The sequence below is a fragment of the Geospiza fortis genome, unplaced genomic scaffold, assembly GCF_000277835.1.
Source record: "Geospiza fortis unplaced genomic scaffold, GeoFor_1.0 scaffold1, whole genome shotgun sequence".
Taxonomy (NCBI): Eukaryota; Metazoa; Chordata; class Aves; order Passeriformes; family Thraupidae; genus Geospiza; species Geospiza fortis.
Genome location: NW_005054320.1, coordinates 5137597 through 5149551, shown reverse-complemented (window position 1 = coordinate 5149551; position 11955 = coordinate 5137597). Strand labels below are relative to the sequence as shown.

General features: G+C 41.5%; 1 protein-coding gene across 2 annotated transcripts in view; it reads right to left on the bottom strand.

Moving 5' to 3' along the window:
- LOC102034619 (beta-1,4-galactosyltransferase 3-like) overlaps positions 1-11949 on the bottom strand; it is a 14444-nt gene extending 2495 nt beyond the window's left edge. The window contains exons 1-4 of one of the 2 annotated variants that reach the window (XM_005420559.2): positions 11437-11949; positions 4373-4608; positions 2619-2809; positions 1884-2006 (exon numbers count right to left, since the gene is read on the bottom strand). In XM_005420559.2, coding sequence (XP_005420616.1) covers positions 1884-2006; positions 2619-2809; positions 4373-4608; positions 11437-11677 — 791 coding nt within the window. In that variant the 5' untranslated portion in view covers positions 11678-11949. The remainder of the gene's footprint in view (positions 1-1883; positions 2007-2618; positions 2810-4372; positions 4609-11436) is intronic. The other variant, XM_031056691.1, reaches the window with a different exon arrangement.
- Between the last annotated feature and the right edge of the window lie 6 nt (positions 11950-11955).

Sequence of the window (11955 nt, the reverse complement as noted above, 5' to 3'; positions counted from 1 at the left end):
GCAGGAATGTTATGAAGCTGAAAGGCTACAGAATTGAAAATATTTGTCAGGCTAGAGGCATCAGATGACTATAACACTTCACTGACAGTGTTACAGTTCCATTATTTCACATGGAGTTTTAAACAGTTTCTTGTTTTCTGAACATACGCTTATGGCACATTCAACCATAAAGAGACAAAAAAGTAAGAACTAAAGCAAGAACTAGCTTTGCTGTCACAGTTTTTTGCATTGCAAATAAGACTAGAACTGAATTGTTAATACATTCATTTACTGTTAAAAAGAGTCCAAGAGACTTTCCTGTAGTTGAAAATGTTAACACATGAGTGGCTCCAATTAGAATAGTGTTTTCTTCTAATAAAAAGTAGATTCTGGTATTTGCTACAACTTGTATTAGAGAGTACTGCAGTCTGGCAACTATAAGAGCAGCTGGCAGTTTTTTTCATTAACTCTGCTTTTTAATAAGCAATATCCCAGAAAAAAATCATCTTTGCACAGAATTTTTTTTAAAACTAGACACTGAAATGTCAAAAAAAAAGATTCATTAATTTTTTTGCTACGAGGTAAAAAGTGCTTGAGCACCTCCTAAAATCCAGATCCCAGCTGGTCACTGAAGAACAGCCAGCTCATTCCGAACTTCTGCAGGCTGAGACTTCAGAATGTGAATAAATCATTAACAGGCATTGTCCACAGCCTCCATGTATCTCTGGGCCAAAACATTGCTAATCATTAGTGTAAGTTTCCTCTGAAAACATAGGCTGTAATTCCTTCCCAGAAAGGGCTATTCTGGGAGCTATATAATTCACTTGCCTTCCAGGATTCTCTTCAAAGAAGTGCACTCCTATGCAAAACTGGCATGACTCCACCCTGGGTACCAAAAACCAAATTAGATGCCTAAGCTATACTAAGAACAGCTGAATAGACCCAGCATTGTAGTACTTGATGTAAAGATCTATTTTCCTGGCATTCTATTCCTTTCATAAATGCTGACTCTCTAAACAACCACACAACCTTTTAGTTGGCTTTCTCTGAAAGGCAAAAGAGGAATTCTATATTAGAAAATCTGGCTTTCAATTCCCAGATGAATACTGCTTTGAAAAAAAACCCTGTAACTTGTCACATTATGCAAGACAAAAATAACAAAGGATTCCATGGTCAGTTTAGTTTTATAAACTCTCCATAAGCCTGCCTCAGTGCTGGATCATAAAGGTGCACAGTGCAATTCCAAAGCTGAAATAAATAAAGAAGCTGCAGCCATGATTCTGTACTTGAAGAATTCACATTAGGCAGAGCACCTGGAACTAAACTCATCTCTAGAATGCTGTTGCCATGGCAACCAAAGTACAAGAAAAACCATCAACTCTTGCTGTCACTGACTCACACTGGTACACAGGCTCCTCCATCACCCAGCACTGCAGACAAAAGATAGATTCCTTGTGCTCCTTAATCCCAAGTATCAGTGATTAGGTAACACTTGGAGCAGCCTAAATGCACTTAACTTAAATTCTCAACTGTCTGAGAATTAGTTAAGCACCTTCTTATTCCTCAAGCTTGCAGATTCCTTCCCTCCCTTGGGGCTGTCAACATCAGCGGAGGCATTTGTCAACTACAAGTGGTTATAACCCCTTGCACTGAAGGCACAAGGATGTGAAATAACATTCTGCTCCCCAGAAATGAGAAAACTTTATTTTCCCAGCACATAGTGATTGGATTCATAGGTTCTGACCATTTCCTGACATTAAGCATTCCCAATACCAACAGCATTTGGGATTATAATGGTACTGCAAGCACACTAAGGAACAACGTCATTGGTTCCTTTCCTAGGGTGCTGCTGTGCTTCACTTGCCAGCTTAGATCCATTTCAAGCCTGTCCTGTGCATTGGTACCTTGTAGCAATGTCATCAGTTTCACCACCATCACCCCAGTATGTGTTGGGAAACCCATTCATCTTCATGTAATGTTCGGGAGTCAGAGCAGACACGCCCCCAAAAAAGGACTTGTATGGCAGACTAAAAGAGAAAACAAACAGGCAAACAATCACCACCCTCCAAAAAAACCCAACCACCAAAAACCAGAGTTCACTATTGAAGGTAATGCCTGTCCTCCACAACTAACAGTGTGATCCAAGTCACACATACATTAATTGCATACTTGTAGGCACTCTCATGACAATGCCAAACCCCAAAACAGTAAACCCAGTGTAATTCCCATCATGTTCCATTCCCCTCATTGTTTCCCACCACCTTCCCCCAAAACTGGCCAAAGTAAAGCTGGTTTCAAAATTCGTATCTTGGATCAGTTTAAAGTACCTGTATCCTACTACATCATATTCCACATGATCCAATATTCCCACCTTATACTTCTTTTCTTGAGGGAAAGTCAAACAGAAACCTGCCAGTCATTTGCCAAGCTGAGCTAACTGTGGAACAGGGAACTACAGGCAAGGAAACATTCAAGATTGCACGCTTGGGTCAAAAATATCCTTTCCTAGGAAGAAACTGCTGCAAAACTAACGCACAGAAAACCTCATAAAGGTTGTGTCTCACTGTTCCCACCCATACTTTCTAACAGGAAGTGAACCAACTGGAATATATCCACAGAAAGCAAATGGGGGCACTTACGTGTACTGAAACTTATCCATGGCACTGGCCATGTGCTTGGGATAATATTCATCACAAATGTACAGGTTATAATCATTCTCAGGCACCACGTCAATATCATGCAGGACAAGGCAGTCCCACTCTTCATCCTTCATGGCTTCCCGGACACCAACATTAAGCAGCTTTGCTCGGTTAAATGAACCAGTCCCTACCTGGAAAAGAAAACCTACATTTCTTCACCAAAACAACACAGATATTGTTAGATAGCTCAGTTAAAACTTGTTTTAGTCAAAAAGCCTTATTCAAATGAATGAATCAATCCTGTCTGCAAATTCCACGCTCACAGCTTTGAAAATGTCACCCATCCGCTTCACAACATTCTCAACAATTGTCAGCTTTGCTGTGTCAGGGGCTATGCACTTTTGGCACCTTTCAAGAGATCCATAAGCCAATCCTCAGGTGCACATTTGTACAGCAACACTTTTGCCCTGACTACTGTTTACTAAAACTTACAAATGAGAAAAATATCTTGGTCAAACAAAAAAGCTTCTTTGCCCTCCCAATAAACTATTGGTTTTAACTGATGAATCCAAAACTTGATCCCTTGCCACTGATCTTTTGCAACACCATTCCATGTCAGGTACAAAAGGCTGCTTGACCTGCACAGACTGCCCTGCCAAGCCACATGTATGTATTTGACACAGACTAAAAATATCCAGCTTCCCTTCAGCAGGTAGTCTCCAGGTTTTGCTCAGTAGTCACACTGAAGCTACAGACAAACTGCATGCAAATCTCAAAAAGAGAAAAACAAAAGTTACAACTGTCCTGGGTTACAAAAGGAAAGTGCTACTGTGGACCGTAACCGAACTCTGTATTCTACTTTCCTCTACATCATTTTCAGACAAACTCTTAAAGAAGAGACGTTTGCAGTAGCTGCCCAGTGCACACCCACTCCTCAGGCTACACAAGGAAAAAAGAGGCAGCCCTGTAAGGCAGGATAGTGTTTCTTCACACTCAGCTGTGGTACCTCCCTCCCGTGAAGCAGCAGTCCCACCCATCCTGAGGGGTCTCTGCTAAGGGGCCATCAGTGGCACCAGCAGGATACCTGGCAACAACAACCACCAAGGACTCCAAAAATATTCTGTCCCTCATAGGACTACATCACTCCATTGTGAGACTCTCTGTCCTGGGAGGTACCACCTGAACCTGACCACATGTAATCTCCTTTTGGGGACTTGGGACACCACCACTGCTCGAGGGAGCCAGAGGAGGACCAGATCTTCCACAGGACCATCGTTTTCAATACTGCAGCCATCACTTAATCAGGCTGTGACCACTATCCTGACCAACAGGGGGACAGGCTATACTCTGACTTTGTCCCTTTAAGCCAGTGTTTCTGTATTAATGCATTTATTGTAATCTTTCTATTAGGTTGTAATTCCAATCTGAAATCTTTCTCAAGGTGATTGTGTGGGGGTTCATTTCTCCCGCTGGTTTACTTTCAAACCAGCACTACCACTTAGTGACAAATTTATACCCCCAGGAAAAAAAACCCAAAACCACAAAAGAACCAATTAATAGCAGAATGATGATCTTGGCAAGTGGTACACTGTTTCAATCATTAGCAGTCATGGAGGCAGGACAGCTATCTGACCTCCTCTCAGCTCATGCATAAAAGAGTACTTCCACATCAGAAGAGTTACATTTCTTCTTCAGAACCCAACCCTTAAGTGGTGTAGCTGAGCTCCCAGCAGGCATATTTGACTTGGATTTACCTGCTGGATCAGGTAGATAGTGTAGCTGAGCTGCTGGCGCTGCAGGAAGGGATGGATGTAGTAGAGAAGGTGGCGGAGGTACTTCTCCTGGTTCCTGTAGGCCACGAGGATGGCGGATTTGTAGCGGGGAAAGCAGTGAGGTGGCTTGTAGTGGCCACCAGACTGAACGAAAGGATTTCTTTTTATGATCATCCTCTCACTAGGGAGCACCTTGAAGGTGATGGTTAATGGACCAACTGTAAGGAGAAACAGAAAAAGGAATAAATAAGATCAGTGATGTTTCTCCACCTTTTTTCAGACCAGCTACTCATGTTTGCTCCTTCAGACAGCAGCCCCACCAGAGAAGAGCTAACAACACCCATGCAGATGTGGCTGTGATAAATTTCACTGCTGCCTGCTGGCCAGCTCAGCAGCAGGAGGACACACTACCTGCCAGGCATCCCGAGCCCTGGCACGGCCAGCAAGCCTCACTGGGCTGCTGCACAGCTGCTTCTCCCTGGGACTGCCTGCCTACTACAGCCTTGTGTTGCTTAGATGAGATCCTTGAGTAAATGGATTCGCTGAAAGAAACAGCGTTGAAAATCATTCAAGATGAACAGACACATCTGCTTTTGCTACCCATTTGGAAAATTTCTCTAAGCCTCTTTCAGAAGAGATTCAAGGTCAAAGATGTGCAAGTGGATATTCAGCAGGTCAGGGGAGAAACAGTTTAAAGCCTGCATGAATAGAAATGCTTTAGAAAATATCAGTTCTACCTTTAAAAGCATTTCAAGTTCAATTTGATGTTGCAATCACATGCCACAATAGCTGAATTTGCTATATTATTTCATTTTAGACACTTTGATAAGCAGGCAGTACTTCAAAATGTTGGGAGAAGCAGATGACAGAACTGAGAAAGAAGATGTTATATTTTCAGGAACAGGCACAGGATAGCAAAAGAAACCATACATGGTTGTTGTTCTACTCAGCACCTCATTTTAAAATACAAAATATACTGGATATCTTCAAGAGTTTTTGCCTAATTAAAAAAAAAAATCTGCATTTTTACAGGAATTCTTCCATTCTTCAGATGGAAAAATACTAACAAGTCATAAGTGAAAAAGAATCCATATAAAGTGTCAATACCCATTTTAACACAAACCTCGTTGTTACAATATAAATAAACAAATGCTACAATTATCTAAATGCCTGTCCTCCTGGGTAGTGAGAAAAGCTTCCATAAGTAGCAGAAGACTTGTATTTATACTACAATTCAGTGTGTCTTAATGGTTTTCTATAACTGTGAACTTTTAAGAAAGTAATACACAGATGCAGAACAAGATTAGCATCCAATGCTTTAATGAACTAGGAAAAAACTCACCCAAATCATAATTAGAAGCTGGCAATTTCAAATGACAGTTCTATTCAAAAATTCTTTGCAGACCATGCTACCAAAGGCAAAATGGTTTTTCACACCGGAAGTCTGCAAGGCAAGTTCGTAGCTGGTGGTGGTTTTTTTTTTTTTTAATAGCTATAAACAAGATTTTCTTTTCTTTCCAAGCTGATAATTAACACTATGGCTGTCCTAAATCAGGCTTTCAGTATCTTCTAAGTGAGACTCCCTCTTAAACCACTGAAATAAATTATTCTCTCAAAAACCTTCTGATAATGAAGCATGAGAGAAAGCAAATGTTTAGGCCTGGTGTTTAGGAGCTTTCATTTAAGCAGGAGAAGGTACAGGTCTGATTTAAGCCTAAATAAGCAAGTGAGTCCAGAATATGCTTCTTTCAGTCCATCCTATATTCAAATGTCTGCTACAATTCTAACAAAAACAAAAAATTGAGCCTGCCCACACCCACATCCTATTTAACTGACACAGAAAGAAGCAACATCCTTCCACTGGTTTTGGGGGTTTGGGGTTTGGTTGGTTCATTGGTTTTGGGTTGGTTGCAGGATTTTTAGAGCAGTAACAAAGCTTAAGGACTAAATTTGCCATAAAATTCAAAGTGTCCATTCTGAACCAGGGAACATTTTGCTACTATGAGGAAGTTGGTACACCTCACATTCCTGATGGGCAAACCTGCATTTGATAAGTGTCTCCTTTCCTTCCTCAAGGAAAACACAAATGGCATTTCCTCAAAATCAGTCTGAAGAGCCACTGATCCCATTTCTCATGCTGTCAAAAATGTCTGGTCTGAATCCTACTGTGTGGGTTTTGTTCATTGGTTTCTGTTTGTTGCTTTGTTTTTAAAAAGAAAGCCTGACTTTTGCTTGTCAGCAAGATTTTGCAATAGCTGACTCTTAAACATCACTTTTCAGTCCTTCTCCAACTATTTAAAATACTGGAGAATTTGATTTTCACTGCATTACCCGCAGAAGGAAAGCAGAGTACACTGCCATATATTTGCACCCAAAATAGAAGAGGGGTTCTTTACAGAATCATTGTGATGGTATGAACCTAGGTCACATTTACAGTGAACATTTCATGAGGTTATTTCCTACCTCTGTGCAAGCAGTTTCCCTTTCCACCCTTAAGACTCCCACATTTCAGTCCAACAATGTTATCGACCTGTAGTTTATGTTGCTGTTTAGATTAACGGAGTTACATTTCAGTCCAACAATGTTATCGACCGAACTGTTATCAACAGTTTATGTTGCTGTTTAGATTAACTGAGTCGCTGATTATCAGATCTTTCAACCTAAAGCACCATAAACCACTGATTTGATGACAACTGGAGCTTGCTAAAGAAGTATTATATTCAGGGATTTAAACTACAGATTATTTCTCTAAAGAAAAAATAAGAAAGGGAATTAATCCCTTTTATTCTCCCACAAAGGCAGGGTTTTATTTTCTATAAAACAATTGGGACTCTGTATTGCAGAGTAAGATTCTGCAGCAACAATCTTTAAATTCCAGAAAAAAGAAGACCTTAATTTGAATGTAAGGGTATGAGTGAGATAATGTGAATATCTTCACTCCTGTTCTCTCCTTCCATACCCAAGCATTCAGGACTGTAACATTTGTATTTTCCAGGTTTTGCAAGATACTGTGCTCTCCTATGGTGCCTGGCTCCATACCTCAAACAAATCAGATCAGAAACTCAATCTGGAATATGCCAAGGGAAGGAAAAAAAAAATCAGTGTGACTTACATCCCCAAAACCTCTGGCTGCCCTACACTCCTGGGCTACAAGCTACATTCTGGCTCTCATGTCTCCCTGCCGTCCAACTAACAAAAGGCTAATGCAATCTAATCCAATTAAATCCCAAATGTGAACAGAGCACTTGCAGGCTGGACCAAAGAGGGATAAATAAAACTGCCAAAGCATAGCCTTGGAAAAAAAGGAAAAAAAAATCTTACACATACTAGGAAGCACAGGATCCCTGTTGAGGCAGGGTACGGAATCAACACCCTGAAATGTCCAAGCAATTTTTCCACGGTTCCAAAGATGTTTCTGTGCCTGTACCATCACACAGAGGGTGTTTGATGAATATGAAACTTCAGTGTACACTTAGGTCTCACAATTCCCTGTGCTGTCAGCTGGTGCCAGTGACAGCACACTCCCTGCTTGCTTCACTCCCCAGGCAAGGTATTTACCTATGAGGAGACCTATTGACTTTGACCATATCTATCCCACCTTATGAAAGTAACTCCAGGACTTCTGAACTCATTTAGAGTTTGCAGCTGTCATTACCAAGCCCAATCAGAATAACCAGAACTTACACAAGATGAACAGACAGGAACAGTAGCATGGGTGAATGCTGCACTCAGATACTGCAGCGCCACACACTACATTAATAGAGTCATATTTGTGTGATTCTACCAGTGCTCAGGAAAAGAAATAAAAAATCAGACCAACAGCTTTCATTTAAGCATCAGTTTCTAATGATAGAATACAAGGCTGCCTCAGTGGCATCTGAAAATAAATCTCAGCATTAACACTGCCACTTTTTTATTTGTCTTTCAATCCAAGAGAAGAAACTCTGGCAGCATTAGAAAACATAGCAGGAGCTACTTAATACAGCAGATGGTCCTGCTCATGAAAAGGTTATGACAGATGGGAGTGAAAGGCAGTAACTACTATAAGAAGGGCTTGGAAAAAATCCTTCCATAGCATGAGGAAATTATAAACAGCAAACTTACAGACAGAACTTTCAACTATTAAAGTCCTTGAGGGCCAAACCAAATTGTTCAGCACATACCATGCATGAAGGAAGGCACCCCCTTTAAACCAAACCAGAAATAATACAATAAAGCCAAATCTTCTAGCACCAAACTTTTTCCTTGTGAGAGGAAAAGATGAACTGAAGCAAGACATCTTGCATGCAATGTGAGAAAGTCAGATTTGGAATTTAAAAGCTATTTAGTTGTGTTTAACAAAATATAACCCTGGCATATAAGCACTTCACTTTCTCTAAAAACAGAGGATGAAGAAACTGGCAACGGGTTATTTGCGTAGAAACTTTAACCTTTGAGGGAACTCAAGTAATTTATTCACTACATTAGTGAAGACACTGAATACCTGCAATGCTTTTCAAGTTGTTGGTCACAAAACATTCAGTGGACACCACTAGGTGTTTAAAAGCCACTAGTCAGCAGGAGTCTAGTTCCTCTAAGGCAGAGATGATTAGCAATTACACTTTAATTCTTACCTCACAGCCCTGGAAGAACCAAGTTGCTGCAGATTCAGGAGACAGGAAATAGACAGATGAGCTGCAAGCTGATTAACATTCAAACAGTTATCAAAATGATCTACTACATATATAAATGGAAAAAGTGCTGCACTTCATAAAAGCCCTGATGCAGAAACCATTTAAGCCATTTGGCATCCTTCCAGGTACTTTAACACACTTTAGAGTGGCCACAGTGACTTATTACCAGCTCTGAGCAGGAGGCTGAGTCCTCAAGAATTGATTTGAAATCTCGTTTAATAGAGTTTATGAAATTAATATTAAAAGGCATTGCTCTCTGCAATATAATGCTTCCAAGAAGCATCAGTCTCATGAGAGATGATGGCAACAACTATTCAAGACATTTATAAAGTATTTATATCTCAATTCATATGTGCCCATCACGTATAAAACAAGGGACAGCTCCCTCACAAAACAGCATGCTTCTGAGCTAAGAAAAAAGCTAAACACCCAGAGGAGGTTGGCATGCAGTGACAGAAGCAATAATTTACATCCTATATTTACAGGGAAATACCACTGAGTAAAAGTTCAGCAGCAGCAGAGACCTCATTTTTCTTAAGCTGAATTTGTATCAGTGCTCCAAATTATTTGTGTTTCACTTCAACAATGGTTCATATGCTCAACTCAGTAATTTCATACAGCAAAGCTCACACAGTTACTTTGCCTCATGGTTGGCTTTTTTTTTCTCCCAGACAGCTTGGTGTTTGTTCCTGTCTGCGATTAACATCATGTTTCCATTTTAGCTCTGAAGTACCGCCTCCAGGACCATCCCCTGTTCTCAGCACTCAGTGATGGGCAGAAGAAGAGTTCTTAAAAAGATTTCCCAGCTCTAAGAGCACAGATTAGTGTAATTTTACTCTGCGTCCGCCTCCTCCATATACGTCACTACTTTTACTTATCTGATGGTTTGCCAGCAAGCTGCAGAATTGTTTGGTTCTTTCTTTTTGACACTAAGGCTGTCTCATTTGAGTCTTTAGGAGAGAGGATTTTCATCAGTAGTGGACACAAACTAGGTGCAGTCACGTTTCTGCTGTGCTTTTCCAAATAAAACAATTCAGCCTGAAACAAGGAATTGTAGCTTCCCAGAACTGAATGGGCAGCAGTGCACTGAGGCCATGACACCAGCACCTGTGCAAAAAGGCTCTGTGCTACCAGGATTTCAGGACTTAGTAGAGCCATTTCTGAGGGAAATGCTGAAACACACACCCAAAGCTATCTTACACTTTCATCATACATACTGTGTGTACTTAATTTAATTGCAAGCAACAGGGGAAGGAAGAAAACATCTCAAAAGAACAAGCATCATTAAAAGGTAGTAGCCTGAGCAGGCTCATCCAAGGGCTCCCAGCAGAGTTCTCCAACCTAAGTAAGCAACTTGACACAGAAGCACTGGCTTCCCACAGAACTTCCACGTGAACCAAGGTCAACCATTTGCTCCTAATGGGCTCCATGTGCAGTGATCAGCTTTCCTAGATCAGCAGTCCAAGGCTAGGTGTACACAACATTTAGACATGCAGAAACCCGTGCAGTATGGAAAAACCTGACAAGAGTAACTTACTACACAGTACTCTAAGAAGGGGATGGCCCCAAACTAGCTCTAAGTGCATGCTGATGGAACTTAATCCATTAATGGCTGGCTGAGTCAAAGGGATTCACTACTGCCTGAGCAGCACCACCACTTTACTAGAAACACACCTGCTTTACACACCTGGTTTGACTTTGTACTGACTTAAAATTTCTCAACTGTTTTAGTACTGCAACAGCTGGATGAATGCTGCTTCTTAGATCAGATCTGGTTTGGTCCTAGTGTGAATACAAATTAAACTGTGACCAGACTTTTAAGTCTAACACAGAAGTTTCTAAGCCTAAAGGGTGTGTAACAATCATAGATTAGAAGATCACCATGAAGAGCAAGGTGCCATTCTCAGATATCCTCCTTAAGCTGATTTCAAGTCAACTTAATCAATTCATGTTGAACTACAGATTTGATATAAGACTAAGACAAAGAACCAAGGAGGTAAAGTCAGAGGTCAATATTATGCAGTTTCTGAATTGTTGGGTCATTTTACACAGGACTGCCAAGAAAAAAAAGAAAAAGCATTACTAACTTGATATTATCACCATGCACTGTTTTCACTCTTGCTCTACAATCTTGACATCTGTGTAACCAAATTCTCAGTACTGGAAATTTGTAGGCCAGTAAAATACTTTTCCTCGCACAAGCAATAAAAACAACACGGGTTGTTAACAGGAGAGAATTTTGTCAGTGCAAGTACATCAGCACGCCTGTTTCAAAGTTTGAAGAAGATACAACTTACATATATGGCACCTTCAGCGTTATGAAAGAGGTTCTTTCAAACCATCTTTCCAGGGTTTGTGGAGGTTCATACCTACCCAGGACTGGGGACTGCGCTGAGCAGTAGGGCATGGTGTCCTCATTGGGAGCCCGGGTGAACAAGCTGAGGTTTGTGTACACATCGTGGCGCTTCGAGTAATCCACCACCACCTGAGGCGCCTCTACAAACCCGCGGAACACACGTGAAGGTCCGCCTCGGTAGAGGATCAGGATAAATATCGCTTGGAAGACAAACACAAACAGCAGGAAACAATGATTTTCCATACGGGAGAGGAACATAGTTTTTAGCCCATGCTCCAGGATCAGGGCGGCGAGGAGCTGAAGTGCCTTCCCGGGGCTGCCGTTCCACGCTCTGGGCTACATCGCTGCGCAGACCTTCTCCTCCTCCTCCCCCTCCTTCTTCTCCTCCAACTTTCTGAGGCGGCAGCGTGCTCCCCTAGCTGGGCTTCATCAGGACGCCGAGCCAGACCTTCCCTTCCCGGTGCGAGCTGTGCCAGGCGGGCTGGAGGAAGGGACGAGCCGGCCGAGCCAGAACCAGCCCGCTCGGAGACCCGGGG